General features: G+C 61.9%; 2 protein-coding genes across 17 annotated transcripts; one reads left to right on the forward strand and one right to left on the reverse strand.

The window, feature by feature from the left end:
* The first annotated feature begins 73 nt into the window (after positions 1–73).
* On the forward strand, positions 74–8,997 carry CALY (calcyon neuron specific vesicular protein). 8 transcript variants are annotated; one of them, XM_081572766.1, is made up of 7 exons: positions 74–922; positions 1,151–1,200; positions 5,275–5,417; positions 5,774–5,887; positions 6,641–6,754; positions 7,618–7,982; positions 8,646–8,997. In XM_081572766.1, the coding sequence occupies exons 3-6, from the start codon at positions 5,295–5,297 to the stop codon at positions 7,954–7,956; spliced, it is 690 nt and encodes a 229-aa protein (XP_081428892.1). In that variant the 5' UTR covers positions 74–922; positions 1,151–1,200; positions 5,275–5,294; the 3' UTR covers positions 7,957–7,982; positions 8,646–8,997. The 8 variants fall into 8 exon arrangements, with proteins under 8 accessions (XP_081428892.1, XP_081428889.1, XP_081428893.1 ...); XM_081572763.1 differs by having other exon boundaries at positions 1,151–1,185; XM_081572767.1 differs by having other exon boundaries at positions 74–873; positions 1,151–1,185.
* A 1,202-nt stretch (positions 8,998–10,199) lies between these two features.
* LOC145539177 (uncharacterized) lies at positions 10,200–20,744 on the reverse strand. Of its 9 annotated transcripts, none has more exons than XM_081572756.1 (5): positions 20,657–20,744; positions 19,545–19,882; positions 19,076–19,284; positions 16,848–17,063; positions 10,200–15,547 (listed from the first exon to the last, which is right to left on the reverse strand). In XM_081572756.1, exon 5 carries the CDS (start codon positions 15,518–15,520, stop codon positions 14,294–14,296), a length of 1,227 nt encoding a protein of 408 aa, XP_081428882.1. In that variant the 5' UTR covers positions 15,521–15,547; positions 16,848–17,063; positions 19,076–19,284; positions 19,545–19,882; positions 20,657–20,744; the 3' UTR covers positions 10,200–14,293. The 9 variants fall into 9 exon arrangements, with proteins under 9 accessions (XP_081428882.1, XP_081428883.1, XP_081428878.1 ...); XM_081572757.1 differs by having other exon boundaries at positions 19,545–19,905; XM_081572752.1 differs by having other exon boundaries at positions 20,644–20,744.
* Between the last annotated feature and the right edge of the window lie 2,378 nt (positions 20,745–23,122).

A 23,122-nucleotide genomic window follows, 5' to 3' on the forward strand; every position in this document is an offset into this window, starting at 1 on the left:
AGATGATGTAACATGACGTCACGCTGATCAAAGGAGTCGGAGCTTACGTTTGGCTGAAAGGGAACCCAGGGGCGGAGCTGCCCTGGGGAGGGGCCTCCGGTGGGGCGAGGGGGAGATCTCGGCCATCCCCTGCCCAGAGGGCGAGGCCACCGACCTGAGATCGTCGGTCTGCAGGCGTCGGGGCTGCACCTCTGCCGTTCCGCGCAGCGTTCCTAAACCGCGGGCTGGGTGTGAGAGTGGCCGGGCGTCCGCTGCGAGAAGGCCCGCAGTCCGGCTCCCGTGGATTCTACCCTTCCCGCCCCGCCACGCTCCCCGCAAGCCCTGGGCGCCCTGTGCTCCCCTAGCACCTCCCTCCTCCGCCGGCCCCGGCTGTCCCCCCGCCCCTCTCGGCGCTTCTCATCTCTGCGCACTGGGTGCTCCTTGGCCGTCTCTGCCTCCCGGAGCGTGGACGTCACGCCAGCGCTGTCCTGGTGGAGAATGACGACGGAAGAGCACCCGACCCCCGCCTGGGGTAGATGGCAGTGGCTTTGCTGGTCTGTACTGGCCCGGGCGAGGCGCTCAGGGCAGGGCCCCGTTTCAAGACCCTAAGAAAACCCTCCTCTTCGGGCGCCTGCGGAGTCCACGGCGGGGCGACCCCTCTCCCAGCCCGCCCCACAGTGGCCGCCCGAGCCTCCCTGTCCAGCGCCTCCCACACGCCACCCCGCAGGTCTGTCTCTGCCGCCAGCAGGGGCTCCGGCCTCTTCGTTCCCACCGGTCCACCAGCGCGGGAGCCCACAGCAGGGCCTGGACGTCGGGGTGAGAGCCGACGCCCGCGGGCCCGGTAGGCACCGGCGCTGGTGGTGCTGCTCTCGAGAAGGGTCGCGCAGGACACAAGTATGGCGTCCGAGGCCAAGCAGCCTTTGTGGGATGCTCCCCGACAGTGGTGAGGGAGGGGCCACATTCAGAGTTCAGGGTGGACAGCGGCCCTTGGTTGTACCCTTTACCCCCAGAGGGTCCTGGTGAGGAGGGGACAGCCAGTCATCGGTCCACCCTTTACGGGAACGCGGGGGCCCAGTCCTAGAGGAGGGCGCGGGGTGGGCGCCTCTGCGCCTGCCCCCTGTCCCCTGGTTTCGTTTTTAACTTTTTCTGTTGGGAAATATAACGAACTCAGAAGAGGACGTGAAACAAAGGTGCAGCATAATCATCGTAAGTGAACCCCAGGTATCCAGCATCCCGGTGAAGACAGGGAACGCCCGCTGGCCCCAAAGCGCCCCTGGGGCTCTGCTGACTCAGGAGCGGCCGCGCCTCCGAGCGCCTGAGCGCAGACGGTTCCTGAAACAGGCGGCGGTTTGCTTCCTCTCCAACCTTCCTTGGTGCTTGGCTTTTTTGGCCAGCACTCTTGTGATTCAGGGCTGTTCTTGCAGGTTGCATGGTTCCTTCCCTTCGCTCTGTCGCAGGAATACTCTCTTTACCTGCCGTCCCGTGGTTGGGGGTGTCCTCCTGGGTATGCACCCAGGAGGGAGGCCTGGCACAGAGCCAACACCCTAGACAGAGCACCGCTTCAGCATTCAGGGCCCTCTGAAATCCTCCTTTGTCCATTTTTCTCTTGGGTTACCTGTGTGTCTTGACCACACTGAGACGCTCTCTGTATTTTAGATGTCTGAGACATGGCTTCCTTGGGCTGCTGTAACAAGTCACCACAGCCTGGCACTCATTCTTTCACAGCTCTGGAGGTGGACGTCAAGGTGTTGGCAGGGCAGAGCGCCCTCCCAGGCTCCAGGGGAGGCTCCCCCTGGCTCGTCCAGCGCCCCCGGGAGCCCCAGGGATCTCTTGGCTTGTGGCCACCTCCCTCCAATAGCTGCCTCCATCTTCACATGGCCTCCTCCCTGCGTGTCCGTGTCCAGATTTCCCCCTGCTTATAAGGACACCAGTCACTGGATCTAGGTCCACCCTAATCCAGTATGAGCTCATCTGAACTTGATTAGATCTGCAGAGACCCTATTTCCAAAATAAGGTCATGTTCACATGTGCCCAGAGTAGGGACCTAGACTCATCTTGCCGTTGGACAAACAAGCCTTTTCTCATTTGAGGAGCTGCAGATGGCTGATCCTGATCTCAGTCTCTGTCTGCATCCTCTGAAGGCTGTATCTCAATGGGCAGAAGCTCACTATTGTTCATTTGCAGGGCTGCGTTAGTTTCAGGTGTACAGCAAACTGATCAGTTATACACGTATATATCTCTTCTTGTTTGGACTCTCTCCCACGATACGTTATTACAAGATATTGAGTTAAGTCCCCTGTGCTCTCCAGCAGGTCCTTGTTGTTTGCACGCATGCTTAGTCACTTCAGTCGTGTCCACCTCTTTGAGACTTAGCCCACCAGGCTCCTCCGTCCGTGGGATTCTCCAGGCCAGAATACTGGAGTGGGTTGCCATGCACTCCTCTGGGGGATCTTCCCAACCCAGGGATCAAACCCACGTCGCGTGCATCCTTGCAAACGGATTCTTTACCACTGAGTCACCAGGGAAGCCCCCTTGTTTACCTAGTTTTTGTATCAGTTCAGTTCAGTTCACTCAGTCGTGCCCGACTCTTTGCGACCCCTTGGACTGCAGCACGCCAGGCCTCCCTGTCCATCACCAACTCCCAGAGCTTGCTCACACTCATGGCCATCAAGTCGGTGATGCCATCCAACCATCTCATCCTCTGCTCTTCATTTTAGTGTGGTTCTAGTCTCGATATTCCCTTTTGTGGTTAGTGCTTACTTGTGACACTGAAGGTCTTTCCCTCCCTCAGACCAGGCAAGTATCCCGAATTATCTCCATGATGCTTTTCCATCTTGGCTTTTCCACCTGGAGGAGATTTTTCTGTGGTTGTGAGGTGGGGATTGGGTCCACCGTTTGCCACGTGGACTCTGTTTATTGAACGGTGGCTGTGCCCTTGCTTTGCAGGGACACCTCCTGACCCGTGTGTAGGGTGTGTCCGCGGGCCTTCACACACCAGGCGGTGACACCACACGGCTGTGTGATGAGCTGGGCGCCTGGCAGACCAGCCCCCCTTGGGCTTTCCCAAGACGTCACGAGTGTCTTTGTCCCTCTGCCTCCCGCATAAAATCACAGAGCTTGTCGAATTCACACACAAAACTCATCTTGGGCTTTTGATTCTGATTTACTGACTGGATACACTTTGAGGGGAAATGACATTTTTAAACGTGGAACCTTCCAAAATCCATGACCATGTCTTTCCCCTTTAAGAAATTTAGGAGTTATCTGGTCCTAGTCAATAATGTTTTGATGAAGGTTTCCTCTGTTTTTCCACAGGGAGGCCCTTCTCATGCCTTCTTAGACCTACTCCTGAACATCTGATTATTTCCAACACTGTTTAAATGGAATCTTTCAACAAGTTATATTCTAATTTTTTTTGGTCACTGATACATAAAAACAGAATTGATTTCTGAATATCTTAAACTCATCAACTCTGCTTAACTCACTTTTAATCCGTATAACTTTCCTACTGATTCTTTTGGATTTTCTATACACACAAGATGCTTTCTCTGTGACTAATGAGAGTATTACCTAATCTCCTCCAGGCCTTGTACCTCTTATTTCTTTTTCCCACCCTACTGCTTGGATAGGACCTCTACCAGCATGATTTATAAAGGGCCTTGTATCTCCCTCCCAATGTTTGTTTATTTTGTTTTTTGGCTGCTTAGTTTCCTGACCAGGAATCGAACTCCTGCCATGGAAGCATGGCATCTTAACCACTGGACCCAACCAGTGGTCCAGAGAAGTCCCCAGCCCGATTTCGAAAGCAGAGCTTTCTCTGATCACATTCAGTAAGGTCTGCTGTAGGGTTTTTGTGGATAATCTTCAACCGATTAAGGAAGTTTTCTTCTCCCGGTAGTGTGCTAATAGACTCTTTTTTCCCACAGCACTTGTGGGATCTTAGGGATCTTAGTTCCCCAACCGGGGGTTGAACCCAGGTCCTCGGCACTGAGAGCACAAAGTCCTGGCCACTGGACCACAGGGGACCCCAATTGGTTTTTAAAAATAGTAAACAAATGTTGGATCTTATCAAATACGTTTTCAGCTACTATTGAAATTGATCAGATGAATTTTCTTTTTTATTCTGTTCATATGGTGAAACTATTGATGCTTTTCAGATGCTAAATTCCAGAATATACCCAGCCTTTGTATGTCTTACTAGATCCCCTGTGCTTGCATTTTATCTGGGACCTTGGAACTGGCCTTGGTGGGTGGCACAGCCTTCAGTCTCCTCTCTCATGTCCTTGCCAAATGCTGAGATCAAAGTTGTTGGCCTCACAAGCTGGGGTGGGTGCCCTTGTTTCCTCTGGATGAGTTTCATATGAAATTTGCATTATTTCCTCCTTAAGTGATCGGTAGAATTCAGGGCTGATGCTCCTTGGGCCTGGAGTTCTTTGTCAGAAGATTTTAACAACAGATTTAAATTCTTAATGGACATGGGACCATTTCTTTCTTCTTTGATTGATCGGAGTATGTTTTGTGTCTCTCTTTTTTCAGTTGGAAGTCATTTGTTGTGTTCCTTTTCTCTTAGCGGTCAGCCTAGAAGTGGGACTGTCTTGACCTCCCCAGGGGAGCTTTGCCCTCCTGTCCTCTCCGACCCCTACTCCTGCTCCTTTTGGGAGTCCCAGCTCCCGAGATGGTCCATTCTCATGTACCCCGTGACTCCCATGCTCCGTGCAGCTAGACCTTGGGTTTATTCACCAGCAGCCTCTTTCTGTAGCTCTTTGTTACTTCCTGCATCTCCAGTAGGGTTGCCAGATAAAATATAGGACATCCAGTTAAGTTGGAATTTCAGATAGACAATGAATAACTTTTTAGTATAAGTGTGTCCTGTACTGCATGTTACATGGATATGTTACGAAAAGCAAAAGCATCTGCTGCTCATCTGAAATTCAGATCTGACCTGGTGTCCTGTACTTTTATTTGCTATGTCTGGCCGCCCGACTCACCAGGCTTCTCTCTGGGATTGCTTTCTGTTGGTTGCCCCCCTTAGAATATCTCCTGGAGCTGGTGGGCACATCTGGACAGTCATCACCTGCATGGCTGTGGGATCCAGAGGGAGTCCGGTGGACAGGAAGGGACTGGCGTCTTGTGGCAGGACTCATCCGGTTTGTCCTGAGGAGGCTGGCCTGCTCGCCCGTGGCCTGGCCCAGCTCTGGTGTGAGGGGCATCAGGGCTCACCCGGGCCATCTCAGTGTCCAGCTGATGTGGGCATCTGTTAGGTGGCCAGTGACTCTTGTGTCTGCCTCTGGACAGGACCGGGAGTGCCGTCCACCATGGTGAAGCTGAACTGCAGCTTCTCTGGGAAGACAGGCTCTGGGGATGGGGGTACCATGGACAGCGTCCCTCTGATCAGCCCCCTGGACGTCAGCCAGCTCCAGCCATCATTCGCTGACCAGGTGAGGGGCCCTTCCCAGCCTGCCCTCGAAACAAAGGGCGGTGGGCCAGGCAACTTGAGGTGTGGCCTCCTCCAAGGCAGTGCGCCCAGCAGAGGAAGGGCCAGGCTGAGCCCACCGTATGAGCCGGTCAGCTTCCCCAGCACCCAGAACCGCCCTTTCCTCGGAGGGGCTCTTTCCGTGGTCTGGCCAGGTCCTGGGTTACCACGGCCCCAGTGGACTTCCAACATCTCTTTGGCCTCAGCTGGCAGCCCCTCAATCCCCACCACTAGCACCCTCACTGCAGGCCTGCTGACCTCTGGCCCCCTCCCTCCCAGCCCTCCTGGTTCAGGGCCCTCCTGCATCATCCCTTCCCACAGGTGGTCATTAAGACGCAGACGGAATATCAGCTGTCCTCCGGGGACCCGTCGACAAAGTTCTCCGACCTGGAGGGCCAGAAGCTGAGCGGCGGCCCGGAGGACGTGCGCAGCAGGGTAAGCGCCCAGCCTGTCCCTGGGGGTCAGGGCAGGGGGAGCAGACAGGCAGCTACCCTCCCGGCCTGCTTCTGGGGGTCAGGGCAGGGGTGGCAGACAGGCAGCTGCAGGGTAACCCTCCCAGCCTGTCCCTGGGAGTTAGGGCAGGGAGGTGGACAGGCGCTGCCAGCTGTGGGCACCCAGACTCGGGGCTGGGTGGGTGGGTCGGGGCTCCTTGGTCAGCGTCCCGCTCTCAGGAGTTGGACGGGGAACCACCCCATCAGAGGTGGGGTCAGGCCTGGGCAGCACCAGGCTCCTGCTGGGGAGGCCGCTGCTGTAAAGCCGGGGAGAGCCCCCGCCCTCAGTGGAGCTCCTGCCCGGGACCCTTCCCGCTGGGTCATCTGTGTCTCTTCCCCCATAACTCCCGGGTTTCCGACATACGATGCAGACTCACTTTTCCTGCTGTGTATCTGGCAAATGTGTTTTCCCTTCTGTTTCTAGCTCTTTACTACTGACAGCGTTTATAATCTGTTGTTGTTGGGTCACTAAGTCATCCCTGACTCTTTGCGACTCCGTGGACCGGAGCCCGCCTGGCTCCTCTGTCCTCCACCATCTCCTGGAGTTTGCTCAGACTCATGAGTGATCGCTGGAGCCTTTCATGTTTCAGTGACAGATCTGCCCCTCCTCTCCCCTCCTCGCTGAGAGGTCACTGCCCCCCCCCGCCCCCCAGCCCAGCCTCACCCGCCCCTCTCCCTCTGACCTGTCCACCCCCAGATGCCCACCGGCCGGATGATCGCCTTCACCATGGCGCTCATGGGCTGCCTCCTGATCATGTACAAGGCCATCTGGTACGACCAGTTCAGCTGCCCCGACGGCTTCCTGCTTCGGGTAAGGCTGGCGTGCTGGGCACCGGGGCTGGGAAGGGCCGTGAAGCCCCACAGGGAGTGTGCCAGGGAGGGTCCCGCGGGGAGTCCAGGGGAAGGACTGGCCTCCCCACCACTGCCCTGAGTACCCACCCCCTGCCAACAAGAGGGCAACGGGTGTTTCTAGCTCTGTGGGAACATCAGCTTCCAGGAATAGTCAAGTTTCACCTTTAGAAAAATTCAAAGAAAAGGTGTTTTAGCAGGAGGTTTTCTCTCCCTGTAATCTAAACAGTGAAGCCTAAGGAAGAAGGTGGCGGTGGTGAGTTTTCCGCACTTGGCAGGGGTTCGCCTTCCTCATTTTCCTCTCTCAGCTTTCCTTATGATGATTTAAAAAAAAAATCATTTTCAGTGTATTTTTTTCCTGAGACTCTTGAGTTTTCAGTAGTTAAATCCTTCCCCTTTTCCCGTGGTTTCCGAGATGAAACCGCACCCCACAGTGGCCGCCAATCCTCACTGTATGTCCGCGGGTTCACCAGGCTGCTAACGCCCCTCGCTCGCTGGGACACCCTGGGGACCCGCGGGATGCGGGCGGGTCAGCCACCCGCCTTTTGTGCGGGGCTGACTCCCAGTGGAGCCTTCAGTTCTGAATCGGAGGTCTCCCCTTGGTGACTTGAAGTTTCAGCAGAAATAAATGCATTTAGGGGCCCTGCCTCCAGTATTATCGAACTGCTCAAAAGCAGAAGGTGACTGCCCACCCGCGGGTGGCCCTGGAACATGCCTCCCGCATCCCGGCCGACCTGGCCTCCGGAGTCCAGGGGCGCGGCGCTTCCCACCTCCCCCCGCCCCCCACGGCGCCCCGCTCGCGCCCCTGACCCGCCCTTCCCGCAGCACAAGATCTGCACCCCGCTGACCCTGGAGATGTACTACACCGAGCTGGACCCCGAGCACCACCGCAGCCTCCTGGCGGCCATCGGCGCCTACCCGGTGGGCCGCAAGCACGGCACGGAGACCCCCTGGCTGTCTGCGAGCTACCACGCCTTCAAGGAGGCGCCCAGGAAGGCGTCCAGGGCGCAAGCCCGCGCGGCGGCCGCGGCGGCGGTCACCGAGCCCTCCAGGAAGCCCACCGTGAAGCCCTCCGGGAAGCCCCCCGGGGACGCCTCGCTGCAGGGAGAGAAGGAGGCAGCGCAGAAGGTGGCGGGGAGCACGCCGCCCCCAGCCCCCCAGTGAGGGCCTCTGAGTCACAGCCCCTCCGGGTAGGTGTGCCCCCCGGACAGGGACCGGGGCCCCGGGGGACGCCGGCCCAGTCTGCTAGAGACTTACGCAGGGGTGCTCTCCGCCCTGGCGACCCCCGTGACCGCGTGCGGGGATGGGGCCGGGGGCAGGGACAGGGCCTGGGCGGGGTGCGGCGTGGGAGGGGGCGGGGAGGGGGCGGGGCGGATGGGGTGGGGCGTGGGCGGGGCGTGGGCGGTGTGGGCTGGAGCGGGGCGTGGGCGGGGAGGGGCGTGGGCGGTGTGGGATGGGCGGGGCGGGGGCGGGGAGGGGGTGTGGGCGGTGTGGGATGGGGCGGGGCGGGGGCGGGGAGGGGGTGTGGGCGGTGTGGGATGGGGCGGGGGGGGGGCGGGGGGGTGTGGGCGGTGTGGGATGGGGCGGGACGTGGGCGGGGAGGGGGCGGGGGCGGGGAAGGGGGCGTGGGCGGGGAGGGATGGGGCGGGGCGGTGGGCGGGGAGGGATGGGGCGGGGCGGTGGGCGGGGCGGGGCGGGGGATGTAGGCGGGGCGGGGCGCGGCGTCAGGTGACCCGGAGGCGGGAGGGCGGAGCTCCGCCTCGCGGTCCCCGCCGCCCGCAGGTGGGCGATGGACCGGTCTTGTGCCCGTCCTGCCGGCGCGCTCTCACCGCCCCCTCGCTCTGTCTCCGCAGCGCCCCGCGCCGCCCGCGCCTGTGGCCGCCCTCGCCCGAAGCCGCCCCCGCTGTGGTCGCTGTGGCCGCGCCCCTGCTCCCAGGCCTCCCCTTGCTACCGCCCCTCCTGCCCCGCGCGAGCCTCTGGCTCTGTCGCTGTTCTCTGAGTCAAGACTCACATCCACCTGGTTTCCCCCGAGCATCCTCCGTCCTCGGCCTTTTTCCTGCCGCGCCCCCTCCATTCGGGCGCGCTCTCGCTTCGTGCCCCGCACCCCATTTGGGCGCCCTCCTGCCTCGTGTCCCCTTTACCCCGGCTTTTCTTTAGAAAAAAAAGCTTTAAAGCTCAACTTAAAAACATTTATTAATCTAGTAACCTTTGTATATGCCCTCACTTATTCCTTAGTTAATATGTCATTGTTATTGCTCAGTCGCTAAGTCGTGTCCGACTATGACCCCAAGAATTGCAGCCCGGCAGGCTTCCCTGTCCGTCACCATCTCCTAGAGCTGGCTCAAATTCATGTCTATTGAGCCGGTGATGCCATCCAGCCATCTCATCCTCTGTCGTCCCCTTCTCCTTCTGCCTTCAATCTTTCCCAGCATCAGGGTCTTTTCCAATGAGTCGGCTCTTCGCATCAGGAGGCCAGAGTATTGGAGCTTCAGCTTCAGCATCAGTCCTTCCAGTGAATATTCAGGACTGATTTCCTGTAGGATAGGCTGGTTGGATCTCCTTGCAGTCCAAGGGACTCTCAAGAGTCTTCTCCAACACCACAGTTCAAAGGCATCAGTTCTTTGACATTCTTTATGGTCTTATCCATTTAGTATATTTAATCCCTCTGAACTTTTTAAGACATTTCCCCAAAGAGACCAACTTCATTAATTAGATTTCCTAAGGGTTTCAAACCCCAGGAATCTTCGGAACGTTTTAACAGCCTGCCTCTCAGGACACCGTCCAACACAAGGTCAGAGTCAGATCTTAAACTGAAATTCCCTCACCTCCTAGAATTAAAACCCAAGGTTGTTGAGATGAAATTTAAACCATTTCAAATTAAAACAATTCACCTGTGCTACATCCTCTTAAGGCCTTCCTGGGTTTTCAGTAGCAAACATCATGAACTGATGCTTCCCTCACCCCCTCGGGTGCACCTACGCTGAGACACACAGCGGGGCTCCACCCTCCCCGCACATCCTGCGGGCTCACCCGAGGGGGCAGGCCGCACCCTGCTGGCTCTAGGACAGGCTTCCAGGATGGACTCAGACCAAGAGGGCTGTGGGTTCCGGCCAGCGTCAGGGTGTGGGCTGGGACCCGGCTCCGGGTGGCCTGCCGGGCCCCCTGCAGTAGGTCCAGCCTGCAGTGCAGACCCTGCAGTAAAACAAGGCAGCCAGGACACCCCTCTGCCCCGCCTCCCCCCAGGCCCCCTGCGCTACGATGTGGTACTGACACTTCCAGGGTCCCCTCTGCACACGTGTGCACACACTCACATGCACACATACAGACATCCCTTGGTACATCAGGGATTGGTTCCAGGACCCCCCCCCACACACACACACAGATAGTGAAGTCTGTGGACACCAAAATCAAGGGATGCTCAAGTCCTTTATAGAAAATGGTGCAATATTGGCATGCAACCTACACACATCCCCCCGCTTACTTTAAATCATCTCTAGATTACTTATAATACCTAATACCATGTGAATACCATGTAGATAGTTGCCAGCTTGACAAATTCAAGTTTTGCTCTTTGGAACGTCCTGGAGTTTTTTTTTGAGTATTTCTGATGGGCAGCTGGTTGAACCCTCGGATGCAGAGCCCAGGGGTACACAGTCGCATGTACATAGATACACGCTCACATGCCAACAGTGTGTGCACATGCACTCCCACCTCCCCCCAGATGTCGACAATGCAGCTCCCTGCACGCACACGCACACACACAACCTTCAACAATGCGGCTCCCTACACACACACACACACACGTCAACAAAGCGGCTCCTTAAACACACACACACACCACACACACACACACACACACACAGAGGTGTCAACAATGCGGCTCCCTACACACACACACACACACACACACACACACAACCTTCCCCAGCTGGGGCAGAGGGTGGGGGTCGGCAGAGGGGCCTGGGGTGTTGGACGTGGACTCCCCTCAGAACTGGCCTCCCAAACCTGCTGGCCGGTGGCCACATCCGCAGGTGGGATATCCCCCCTCAGGTTTCCTGCCACTCACCCAGCAGCCGGGACCCTGGGGCAGGAACCTGGGCCAGCAGCAGGAGTTGGCTGCAGCCCTGCCATGGGGATGGGGAGCTGCACAGTCTCTGGGGCCAGCCCCCTGAAACTCAGTCTCCTTGTCTGTAAACTAGGACCCAGGCAAGTCTCCCCTGACGTTGGGGTGCTGGGGCAGGGCCTGCCCCAGCAGGGCACATGGGCCACTTGCTCTGGAGCCAGGCTTCCCAGGCCCCTAGGGCCACCCTGCCAGCTCCCAGCTCCAGGGTGCCTTTTGCACCCGCCGAGGGCATCCTGCTGGGGACCCCCACCCCCACTGCTGCTTGTCTTCACAGCCAGCCCAGTCACCTATGTGGACCCCCGCAGTGCCAGGCAGCCCAGCTGTCTCCTTGGCCGAGGTCTCTCAGCTGCGGCCAGACCCCGAGGCCCGTGAGGACCGTCTAGAAAGGCAGCTGGGACCTGCCCTCACTCTCCATCCCAGCTCCAGCTGGTGCCTCCAGGCCCACCCAAGTCCCCCCCCCGGGATGGACGTCTGGGGAGAGGACCCCAGTCCACGGCCTCGACACAGTGCCCAGGACACCCAGAGCAGGTGCAGGACAGCCCTCTGCTGACCTCAGGCTGAATCCCACCTCCCTGTCCCCTTGGGGGAAGATTATGGCAAGGACAGCTCTGGTTCATCCCAACCATCCCTGGTAAGGCTCCCCTGACCCACAGGGCAGAGTCCAGCCAGGTAGAGGGCCAGTGGAGGGGCCTAGAAAACCTTGGGGAATATCAGGGGTCCTAAAAGGCCCTGGAGGGTCCTATGGGGCCCAGGGACCTTGGGGTGCACACCAGCAGGTGGCATGCCGGACTGATGACCAGCAGCCTTGTGAGGGGCTCCCGGCACTGGGCAGAGCCTCAGTGCCCCCCCCCCCGCCTGTCACCTCACTGAGAGCTAGCCCCAGGCCCAGCGGAAGCACTTCCCAGGGCGTCTGCCCACAAAAGTCCCTCACCTGCCCAGAGTGGGGATCGGGGTGCTGTCCTGGGCACAGGGGATCCTCTCGCTTCCACCGTGAAGACCCCTCTCCCGGGTACCCCCCAGCCGCTAGCCACTGGTGCTGGTGGTGAGGCTGAGAGGCAAGAGCAGGCAGTGTGACCCTGGGCAGCCCTGGATCCAGGCTGTGGAGAGGGGAGCAGGGGTCCTGGCATCCTGGAGCAGCAGGCCTGGGTCACGCAGCCCTGGAGTGGGGGGCTGTGTTGGAGGTCGACCATCCTGGGGGGCCCCCACACCCTGGAAACTGCAGGCACTCTTGGGGGACCACTCCTCCAGGTCTAGCACCCCCACACCTGACGCTGCCCCGCCTGGACAGCAGGATCTGCGCAGGAACGGGGAGGAGGGACAGCCAAGCCCCAAGAGCCCCATAGAGCCCCCAGGGCTGGCCAGGGCAGGGCCTGCCTGCCCTGCACACGGTCCAAAAGTGGCTGGGCTTTCCCACACACCCTGTGAGAGACGGTTCCATGGAATGGCTTATTTAAATGTTTTCCCTTTCTTGTTGTACAAATGTGCTATTTCGTGATGAGAAATCTCAGCCCTTTGACGTGACAGACTGCCTTTCTTTTCGCCTGTCTGCCATGGCCTGGCACTGCAGGGCAGGAATGCCACTGTCATCAGAGCCACGGGGCCACGGGCATGCACACCTGTGGGTGCAGCTACATACGTGTGCGCCCACAGTGGGGCCTCGGACCCCCGACCCCCAGCCCCGGCCCCCAGGGGTCCCTGTGCTGCCGCCAAGAGTCTGGCACAAAAGGGCACCTGTTTGCCCGGCTCTGCGCCCGGGGCTTGTGCTCTGCGGCACAGACACCCTGAGCACTGAGTGGATGCTTGGGCTGGTCAGGCGTGGCCAGTGTGGCCTGTGGGTGCCACCTGTCTAATCTGGGAGGCAGTTCTGGCCTGGTGCGGGTGTGCTGGACACGTGCTGAGACTTTGCCAGGGACAGAGGACCCAGTGGAGTCAGAGGGGGGGGTCCCTGGAAGGCAGCAGGAGCCTCCACTGCTCCTTGAGGTTCCTTCTCCACATGAGGCCCAGGTGGCGCCTTGCCTTGGGCATCTCGGAGGCCAGGTGCTGGGACCCCTGGGGAGGGGGGGGGGTCCAGCTGCTTCACTGCTGTCCCCCTGGAATGTTCCAGCACCAAGGCCATTGTGTGAGCTCGGGGCTCACAGAATGTGCCCCCTCTGGGTAGCATCCATCCCCGCGTCCTGGCCACGCTGCTCCCCATCAGCTCTGTGCAGGGGGTCCAGGTCCCGCGGGCCGTGGAGAGCCCGCATCAGATCCCGTTGCGGGGCTCCTGGGGTCGGGCCCCCCCCCCGCCCGGCGCCTTTGCTCACGCTGCCCCTGGCCCAGAGCCGCCTCTCCTGAGCCCTCGCACGCTGGCCAGTCTCCTCCAGGGGACCCTCCTTGTGCCACCCCGGCTCCAGGACCGAGGTGACCCGTGAAGCCTCGGAGCCGGCCCGCAGTTCGACAGACCACAGGGGACGATGAGATGGGAAGGCATGTTCCCGCAGGGGCGGCCGGGAAGGCGGGTGGACGGGACCAGAGCACGGGCCTGAGTGGGGGGTGGGGGGTGCTTCGGGGTGCCTGGGCTGGGCTTGGTTGGGTGGGGCCGGGTCTACTCTGGAGGCCTCCTCCAAGGGGTGCCTGGCAGGCCTGGGAGGGAGGGCGCTGTGGCTCAGGGGCGGCTGGGCAGGCCCCTTGAGGGGCTGCATTTGCCTGTGACTCTGGGGCTGCCGTCCGGAGCTGCGCTTGACCGACTGCAAGGCTGCCCGGTCACAGTGGCTGCAGGGCCGCGATACCACACGGGGCTTAGCCGAGCCCTCGCCAGCACTGCACCCGGCGTGGACCGCGGGCTCCCCAAGAAGGGCAGGAGCATTTGCCCAGCACTGGACTTCAATGCCAGCTGCTCACCTGCAGATCGGTAAACTGAGGCCAGGGCAGAGACCGAGGTCCACTGCACACCTCTGCCGTCCTGCCCTGGTGTGTAGGGACCTCAGGGGCCCCGGCCAGAGTCCCACTCCCCAGGTGAGTGCAGAGCGATGGGGCCTCGCCCGTTCAGCCAGGGCCCTCAGGTGCCGCCCTGCTGTCCCCAAGGCCAGGCCACTCTCCCGGGGAGGAACGGGGCCCGCGGAAGGGAAGCCCGCTTCCGGGGGCAGTGCGGTGGAGAGACCCCAGCCTTCTGCGGAAGCCTCTGCTGGGGGGGGGGGGGGACAGGGCGCGGCGGCCCCAGACACGCCCTCTACAGGCCCCAGGTGAGTCTGCAATCAGCTGGGTCTGACCGAGCGGGGCGCACAGCGGACCACTGGAGAGGCCTGTGTGTGCCCCTTGGGCTCAGGGCAGCCCAGTCCGCAGGGACCCCCAGGGGCGGCCGGGTGTCCAGCAAGGGGCCCTGCCTCTGCCCTCAGACCGTCACACGGGGTTCACCCCGACCCCCCCGAGTCTCCTCAGCTGTAGAGACACGAACTGGCAGAAGCACAGGCCCACCTCCAGGTGGCCCGGGGCCCCCGCGGCCTCCTCCAAGTGAGGGAAGTGAGCGTGGGCCAGGCAGCAGGCGAAGCTGGAGGAGAACCGCAGGATGGCCTCTTGGAACGCGGCCTCGCCCTCGGGGGCGCCCAGGAAGGCCCGCTTGCAGTCGCCCAGCAGCACGTACACGAAGTGAAGCTTGTTCTTGGTCTCGCAGCCCATGAGCACCGAGTGCGGTGCCAGCAGTAGGTTGGCCTCCCCTACGCGGCGCGCCAGCTCCCGCGTGGTCCTCTTGGAAGACCTTCGGAGCCAGCACAGGGTGTTGACGCTTAAGATTATGAAAAAGGGGCAGAGAAATACACTGGCACTGATCATGAGAAGCCGCCAAGCTGGGTGGCGTTGCTGGAGCCCCATGATTAAGGGTAAGAACAGCGAAGCCACAGAGAGGACAATCAGGACTATGGCGAGGATGATCCTGCAGCCCAGGTAACGCAGGCAGCAGCGGGGCGAGCGCACACCATTCAGGATGCCCACGGCTTGCTTGTACAGCTCAGGGTCCTCCAGCACCTCCTTCAGGGGGTCCGGCACGGCCAGCGTGCTGAAGGTGCCCACCTTCCACGAGGGCAGGCTGTCCCTGTTGATGCAGTCCAGGGTCAGCAGGGCCTTCCCGCTGTAGAGGGCAGGGGCTGAGCGCAGGGCAGGGGGGCGCGCCAGGCGCTGGTTGGGGGTGCACAGGAGCTGCACCAGCTTCTGGTAGAAGCGGCCATCCGTGGCCTCCAGGTAGGTCAGGTGGCTGAGGTGCAGCGGGACCCGGCAGGGCCGCAGCAGGACGGGGAGGACTGGCTTCCTCTCCAGGCAGGAGCCCACGAGGGACAGGTCGGCCTCCAGGAGGCACCAGCGACTTTGCACAAAGTCCTCGCTCAGCACGAGCAGCACCTTCTGGCTCTGCTGGATGCAGCCTGCCATGTTCTCCAGCACGTTCCTGCCGGGCGTGAAGTCCCGCTCGTGCAGGCAGACCCTCAGCCCCGGGAGCTCGGCCTCTAGGCGGCCAGTGAGCCCATGGGTCCACACGGCGTCCACGCTGCTGTAGCTCACAAACAGGTGAAACTGATCACTGGGCCTCAGCGGGGGGATGGCCGGGGCCACACCTTCCTCCCCGGCGTAGGAACCCATGGGCTGCCCCGGGTCTGCCTCTGGTCCCTGAGAAGAAAACCACCCTTAGGCTGCAGGAGGTGGAGACGGACAGGCCGACTGTGCAGACGGACCACGGCTGACCCGCAGCAGAGGTGGAACCGTGGACACAGCCGGCCGCGGCCAGCCCAGGAAGCCGCCACGGTGCGGTCAGCGACGGCCACCCTTCCCCCTCCCAACTCGAGACGCACCAGAGGAAGTCACAGGCTCCCCTAACCCGTCCTGAGGACCCAGCCTCCCGGGGGGGCCCCGTGCCCCTCCCACTCTGGGGCCTGCCTTGGGGTCTCCACCAAACCCCAGTGACCGGGACCCTGCTCCAGCACACCCTGGGGGTCTGCTCTCTGTAGCGTCCATTCAGGGCCTCTGGGGACATCCACAGGACGTTCAGCTCCAAAAGGGCTGGGGGTCTCAGTGGCCGCACCTTCCAGTCCCCTGTGGTTCATGTGTCCATAGGCATGGGAGGCTGGATGTCTGTGTCCTCCCAGACTTCCTGTGTGAGATCCTAACCCCATGGTGATGGTCTAAGGAGGTGGGGCTTTGGGGAAGTGACGAGGTCACCGGTGGAGCCCCCAGGCTGGGGTCAGTGTCTGTCTGAAGGAGACCCCATGGAGTTCCTGCCACCCCCACCCACCCTTGCACGAGGACCCGGTGTCGAGAAGCCAGGAAGTGGGCCTCAGGGAACCATACCCGAGGCCCAAGGCCTGCAGCCGCCAGCCTCCTGGGCTGTGGGATGGGACCGGGGCTGTGCAGTTGCCTCCCGTGGTACCGGCAGCGCAGCAAGTGCACTGGCTGGGTCCTCCCAGCAACGTGCCCCAGGGAGGGGTCACACCGTGCGGGGCCCTGGACTGCCTCTGCTCTGCACACAGCCTCCCACTGAGACCCCGCCACGTCAGTTCAGGAGTCAGAGCTGAGCCTGGGTCGCCCTCACTGGTCTGCCTGCTTGTCCCCAAGAGCACCTCCTCCCAGGACTCAGTCCTGCAGGCCTCCTCACACGCCCACGGCCGCCGTGCGGGTCCCAGCAAGCAGCCCTCAACCCTGCAGGCCCAAGGCAGGCTGTGACCTCACGGCCTCTGGGCCCTCCAGCTCAGACCCCTCCCCACTTGGGGGAGCAGGGTGGAGGTCACGAGGGCCAGGTCAGCCCGGGAAGCCCCCTGTGGTCTAGCACCCCCTGCCCCTGCCACAGGGCCCCTGCACCCCACAGGGGTGGGCAGCTGAGAAGCAGGGGAGGAGGCGCTGAGGCTCTGAGGGATGCCCTGGAAAAGCCTGGCGGTCAGGACCACAGCCCCACCCCACCCCCGCCTCCTCTCACCTCCAAGGGGGAGAGGGCACTCCTCTGCAGCGTCCAGGTATCCAGGAGGCAGAGGCTGCCGCTGTGCTTCCTGGGCACCAAGGGCCTCCAATGTAGTGCCCAGACTGCCCGCTCCCCACGCCCGTCCTCAGAGAAGGCCTGGGAGTAGCCGGGGCGCTTCTGCTCCAGAGAGAAGGACTTCTGCAGCCAAAGCTTTCTGAGACATGGCTGCTAAATCTGATGAATAGCGGGAAAGTGAAACAAGGAAGCAAATTGAGGAAGGAGGCAGTTTCAGGAGAAGTGGCCAGTGCAGCTGCTGCTGGGAAAGGGCACAGGCTTGTCCAGGAGGTGGGACAGTCAGGGCTCACTTGAAATCTAGCTGAGGGTAGTGCCAGGTGAGCAGGAGGCCCTGGCGGGGCCTGGCACTCTGGAGGCTGGGCTGGGCCCTTCCGCTGGAAGCAGCGGGGTGACCATTCTCAGGAGGGCAGGCCATGCTGGGGTCAGGGGGCGGGGAGCTGGCGGCCCAGCTGCCGGTGACCCTCCCCAAACAGCTGCTCTCCTCCAGGAACCTCCCCCCACCCCGGGGACGGGGCGGCCACACCCTGCTGTGGCTTCTGGAAACTCTCCCTCCCTTCACCAGTGCTGCCCAGTAACCCAGGGAGGGCCATCTGTGTGTCCCTCGGGGCCCTCGACATCTCCCTCCCACCTGGGGAAGCCGGCCCCCAAACGCTCCTCTCTGATCTGGGCCATTGGACACATGGGATCACTTGAAAAAAACCGCTAGTCAGCCTCATACCCAAGGAAGAAACACAAGCTAAATTAACGTGGTGTGTGCTAAGTCACTTCAGTCGTGTCTGCTCTTTGCAACCCCGTGGACTATAGCCCATCAGGTTCCTCTGCCCATGGAATTCTCCAGGCAAGAATACTGGAGTGGGTTGCCATGCCCTTCTCCAGGGGATCTTCCCGACCCAGGGATCAAACCCGGGTCTCCCGCACTGCAGGCAGACTCTTTACCGCCTGAGCCACCTTTCTACTTAAAAACCCGAGATGTCACATGGGCACGATAGAGAAAGTCCAGTGGTAACCAGAGCACTGAAAACACGGCAATGGAGCTGTGAGCGGAGGGCTCGCTTGGGAGCCTCAGCAGCAGTTCCGTGAGACCGCGGCCCTGACTGCAGATGCTGAGTGTGCAGGGCAGGACGGGATGGTCCCGGCTGGAACCCCGTGGGGGGCGCCCTGGGGGGCTTGGCGCTCTCCTTGGAGCAGAGCCCAGAGGACTCCCACCCCAGCCAGGCTGGGGTCCTGCTCTGCTCTCAGCACCCTTGACCTGGAGGAACAGGGAGGAAGCCAACACCCTGCGCCCCCTGCTGCGTGGTCCCAGGGCAGGGCTGCTCGCTCCTTCCTTCCCATCAAGGCTGAACTGGACGACCTCAGCCGGCTGCTGTCTGAGCTTTTGATTGGTGTCTGGACAGGCGCGGGTGCTGTCTGAGGTGAGTGGGCCCTGCTGGCCAGCAGGGTCCCCAGATGGGCTCCTCCCGAGCTGCCGTGGCCCGTCACCCTGCAGGCCCCTCGGTCAGCCCCAGGGCTCCCGCCACACCCAGCCTCCATCGCCTCTGCTGGTCACTCTTTCCCTCTTGGCTTCCAGATCTCAGGGGGGGCCTCTGAGTAAGGCCCCACTAGAGTCTCACCCCCTCCCCAGCAGCCCCCAGCACAGGCACTGTGTCCCAGCTCACTGGCCCTGCTCGGCAAGGTTAGGAGGTGGACACAGTGGGCATCCGTGTGTCCAGCCTGCCAAGCAGCAGACGTATTTGAGATGGGCGAGAGGGAGGGAGAACCAAGCTCAGGTCAGCTTCCCACACGACAGGCTCCTCTGCCGTGGGTCAACCATGTCCACATCTGGACTATGCCCACCCCCAGGTCCACGGAAGGTCAAGTGTGGCCTGCAGTCCCCAATCCCCTAGCCAGGGCCTGCCCACAACCCCAGGAAGGGTCTAGGTCGGATGGCAGCGTCAGGCGAGGGCAGGTGGAAGGGCCTCTGACGGGGGTTGGAAATGCTGCTGGTGGCCGGCTCTGTGCTCAGCTGTAACTGGCCGGGGGCACAGAGAGCCTCAAGCAGGCCAGGCCCACCGCCCAGAGCCCAGAGGGAGGGCAGGCCCCCAACTCCACACAGCAGGCTGGGGGGGTGGGGGAGACATGTGCCCCCCGCAGATGGAACCCTGCCTCCCACTTGCTTGATCTTGAGAACTCACTCCTGGGCAGCCAGCCAGCTCCTCTCTGTTCCTCTCTGTTTTCAAGGCGACAACAGGATGCTGGCCCAACTCCCTCACCCCGTCTGGAACTTCCTGTTGGGCAGCCAGTGGGGGGTCCTTGTGGAGACTGCTTCCTGCCTTCTTGCCAGTCTGTGTGCTGAGGCACCTCAGGCTGATGACGGGCAGGAACCCACAGGTCAAGGTGGAGACTGAGTGCGATTTTAGAAAAGACAGACAGAGACCTTGTTGAGAGGGGGACACGGGGCAGGGCTGTGCCCATAACAGAGCCCACGAGGGACTGTGGGGGCCATGGGGGCCAGGGAGATCCCCCGGTCCTGGGTGAGGTCCTGTTTCCAGGGTGCTGCACAGGGGTGGGAGAGATGGGAACCTGAGAGCCGCAGTCCCAGCTGAGGCCCGGGGGAGGCGAGGGTGCCAATTAGCACGGGGCGTGTCCGTGTCTGTCCCTCACCTTCACCTGGTCAGACTGAGGTTCACCCACGGAGGCCCCTGGCCAGGTGAGGTCTCTGCACTCGCGGTCCCAGATTTCGAAGGAGTCCTTCCGGTCTGGAGTCTGGGCCTCATCACAAGGTGGAGGCCAGCAGGAGACCTGAGGGCCCCAGTCTGACAGGTGTCCCTTGGGGTCCTGTGCCTGGCAGCCCAGCTGAGAGCGGGTCCAGCGCGGTGGAACCAGCCCCCGCGCTGCAGGTCTTTGGGCTCCGGTAGCCGCAGGTGTCGGGGGCCGGGGGGGAGTCCGTGTGTCTGTGTGTGTGCGCGGGTGTGTGGTGTGGCTGGAGGGGAGGCCAGAGCCTGCTGAAGGAGGGGGGAGGAAGCTGCAAGGCCCAGCGGAGAGGTGAGTTGGGGACCCAGGCTTACGTGGGGCGCCAGGCCCAGGGACGGGCTCCACTGTGCGGAGCCCCTCAGAAATCCCCCACACCCTGTGACAAGCAGGAGCCCTGCTCCCTGAGGTCTCAGGACAGCGGGACGCTGCAGGTCACCTCCAGCCTCAAACCCCAGGCCCTGAAGCTGGGGCAAGGCCCCAAAGAGTTGTTCTCCAGAGTTCTTTCCTGGCTCTCTAGGGCTGCATTCCAGGGCCCAGCCACAGCCAGAAAGAGGCCCACAGCGATTTGTTCAGTGAATGAAAGAATGAGCGAATGAACCAACGAAGTGAGTTTACACCCTGGCTCTGCACCCTTGCAGGAAGAGCTGATTGTTCCAGGCAGAGAACAGACACCCCAGGAAGACGCGTGCAAACGGGAGGTGCCCTCCTCCGACTCCCACCCCCACGTGCGCCCTCACCGCCGCGGGCAGAGCTGGGGCTGAGGGAACCAGAGCCGACCCCCAAGGGCACTTCTCCACCACCAGCCCCGCCCCCGCCATCAGCTCCCAGGGGCTGGACCTATGGGGTCCTTCACACCACCCGCTCCAGGCGGGCCCAGCACAGACTCTGAGGCCCGAGGTCCAGGACGAGTGGGGTGGGGCCTTGGTGGCCAGTTCCCTAAACCTGTCCGAATTTTCTCTCCTTCTCCGTCTCATTCTTTCAACAAACACTAAAAACAACCAAACAGTACCTGGGAGACGCACCTGGTCGCTTTGTGGGCTCAGGACGGCTGGCCACGCACGGCCTCGCAGAAACAGGCCGGGCCGTGTCCCCGCGCGCCTGCCCAAAGGGGCCTGGGCCGGGGCGGGCCGGGGCGGGCCGGGGCGGGGCGCGGCGGGGCTTCCCTTCCCCCTTGAGCGTAGACACCGCCCCCTCGACCAAGACCTCGCCCCGCGCGCCTGCCCAAAGGGGCCCGGGCCGGGCCGGGGCGGGGCTTCCCCGGAGCGTAGGCTCCCCACCTCCGCCCTGCCCCCGGGCGTCGGTTCCTCCGCTGGTTTTAATCAAGTTGAAAATGAAACGATGAAAAGGAGCTGAAACCGAGGGGTCGAACGGCAGCTCCGCGCTGGGTGGGAGCGCTGAGGACGCCGCGAAGCCAGAGGGGGCTTCAAAGGGGCAAAAACCCCAGGCGGAGACGGAGGCCAGAGGCTGGGGAGGAGGCGGCGGGGAGGGGAACAGAGGCGGAGTGTGTAGGGGAGAGGAGAGGAGAGGCAGGGGTGGGGAGAGGAGGGGTGTGAGGAGAGGGGGGTGAGTGAGGAGAGGCAGGTAGTGTGTGAGGAGAGGTGGGTGTGTGAGGAGAGGCGGGGTGTGAGGAGAGGCAGGTAGTGTGTGAGGAGAGGTGGGGTGTGAGGAGAGGTGGGTGAGTGAGGAGAGGCAAATAGTGTGTGAGGAGAGGTGGGTGTGTGAGGAGAGGCGGGGTGTGAGGAGAGGCAGGTAGTGTGTGAGGAGAGGTGGGGTGTGAGGAGAGGCAAATAGTGTGTGAGGAGAGGTGGGTGTGTGAGGAGAGGCGGGGTGTGAGGAGAGGCAGGTAGTGTGTGAGGAGAGGTGGGGTGTGAGGAGAGGCAAATAGTGTGTGAGGAGAGGTGGGTGTGTGAGGAGAGGTGGGTGTGTGAGGAGAGGGGGTGTGTGAGGAGAGGTGGGTGTGTGAGGAGAGGCGGGGTGTGAGGAGAGGCAGGTAGTGTGTGAGGAGAGGTGGGTGTGTGAGGAGAGGCGGGTGTGTGAGGAGAGGGGGTGTGTGAGGAGAGGTGGGTGTGTGAGGAGAGGCAGGTAGTATGTGAGGAGAGGCGGGGTGTGAGGAGAGGTGGGGTGTGAGGAGAGGCGGGTGTGAGAAGAGGCAGGTAGTGTGTGAGGAGAGGGGGTGTGTGAGGAGAGGTGGGTGTGTGAGGAGAGGCAGGTAGTATGTGAGGAGAGGTGGGGTGTGAGGAGAGGTGGGGTGTGAGGAGAGGCGGGTGTGAGAAGAGGCAGGTAGTGTGTGAGGAGAGGGGGTGTGTGAGGAGAGGCAAATAGTGTGTGAGGAGAGGTGGGGTGTGAGGAGAGGGGGTGTGTGAGGAGAGGCAGGTAGTATGTGAGGAGAGGTGGGGTGTGAGGAGAGGTGGGTGTGTGAGGAGAGGTGGGGTTTGTGAAGAGAGGCAAATAGTGTGTGAGGAGAGGTGGGGTGTGAGGAGAGGTGGGTGTGTGAGGAGAGGCAGGTAGTGTGTGAGGAGAGGTGGGTGTGTGAGGAGAGGCAGGTAGTGTGTGAGGAGAGGCAGGTAGTGTGTGAGGAGAGGCAGGTAGTGTGTGAGGAGAGGTGGGTGTGTGAGGAGAGGTGGGGTATGTGAGGAGAGGTGGGTGTGTGAGGAGAGGCAGGTAGTGTGTGAGGAGAGGCAGGTAGTGTGTGAGGAGAGGTGGGTGTGTGAGGAGAGGCTTGTGTGTGAGAGGAGAGACAGTGGTGGGCGGGGAGAGCCAGGGGAAGAGGCCCGACAGGCTGCGCGGGGAGCGGGGACACCCTCGTGTGCACAACAGAGGCTCCGTGTCCCGGCCCGACCTTGGGGTGCTCCTGCGGGGAGCTGGGGGCATGGCTCTGGCCCTCCCGTGGGAAGCCTGCCGCCAGCCGGCGCCGGCCCTGCGCTCCCAAAGCCAGAAGGGCCGGATCGGAGAGTCTGGGGCTGGGGGCCCTTGTGGCCAGAGCACCTCTGAGTCGGGGAGCCTGGCTTCCTTGGCCGCTGTGGGAACAAAGGACCAAAGGCCGGAGCCCTCGCCCTCGGGGTCCAGGGTGCGGAGGGCCCCCGGCTTCCAGCCCCTCGCGCCACACGCTCCCAGGTCCGAGGGGCAGGACCTGCCGTGGACCTCTGCCTGTAGCAGCTCAGCCCAGCCTCCCTCCAGCCCCACACCCGGTGTACGAGGGGGGATGGAAGGGTGGGCAGCAAGCCCCCCGGGGAGAGGCAGGGCTGTGAAGATGCTCCTCACCAGAGCGCCCTCACTGGGGACATCGGGGAGCCCCCTGGGAGGAGTACTGGCCCACCGCCCAGGGGTCTGGGACAGAGCCTCAGCGGGCTGCCTGAGCCCCACTCTTTGCCCCTTGTGGTCAGGTGGGGACCCTTGAGGGTCCTCGGAGCCCCTCCTGGGGTTGTAGAGGCCGTGGCTGCCTCGGGAAGAGGATTGGGACTCGCTGTGGTGGGACCCGGACTATCTTA

The sequence above is a fragment of the Giraffa tippelskirchi genome, chromosome 2, assembly GCF_054371585.1.
Source record: "Giraffa tippelskirchi isolate mGirTip1 chromosome 2, T2T-mGirTip1v1.2.pri, whole genome shotgun sequence".
Lineage (NCBI taxonomy): Eukaryota > Metazoa > Chordata > Mammalia > Artiodactyla > Giraffidae > Giraffa > Giraffa tippelskirchi.

Excerpts from the sequence above, each read along its gene's own strand:
- LOC145539177 (XM_081572758.1), bottom strand. The coding sequence starts at position 15,520 with ATGGGTTCCTACGCCGGGGAGGAAGGTGTGGCCCCGGCCATCCCCCCG.
- CALY (XM_081572760.1), top strand. The coding sequence starts at position 516 with ATGGCAGTGGCTTTGCTGGTCTGTACTGGCCCGGGCGAGGCGCTCAGG. Across the intron at positions 5,418-5,773 it reads AGCCATCATTCGCTGACCAG|GTGGTCATTAAGACGCAGAC; the intron begins GTGAGGGGCCCT and ends CCCTTCCCACAG. Across the intron at positions 6,755-7,617 it reads CCGACGGCTTCCTGCTTCGG|CACAAGATCTGCACCCCGCT; the intron begins GTAAGGCTGGCG and ends CCCTTCCCGCAG.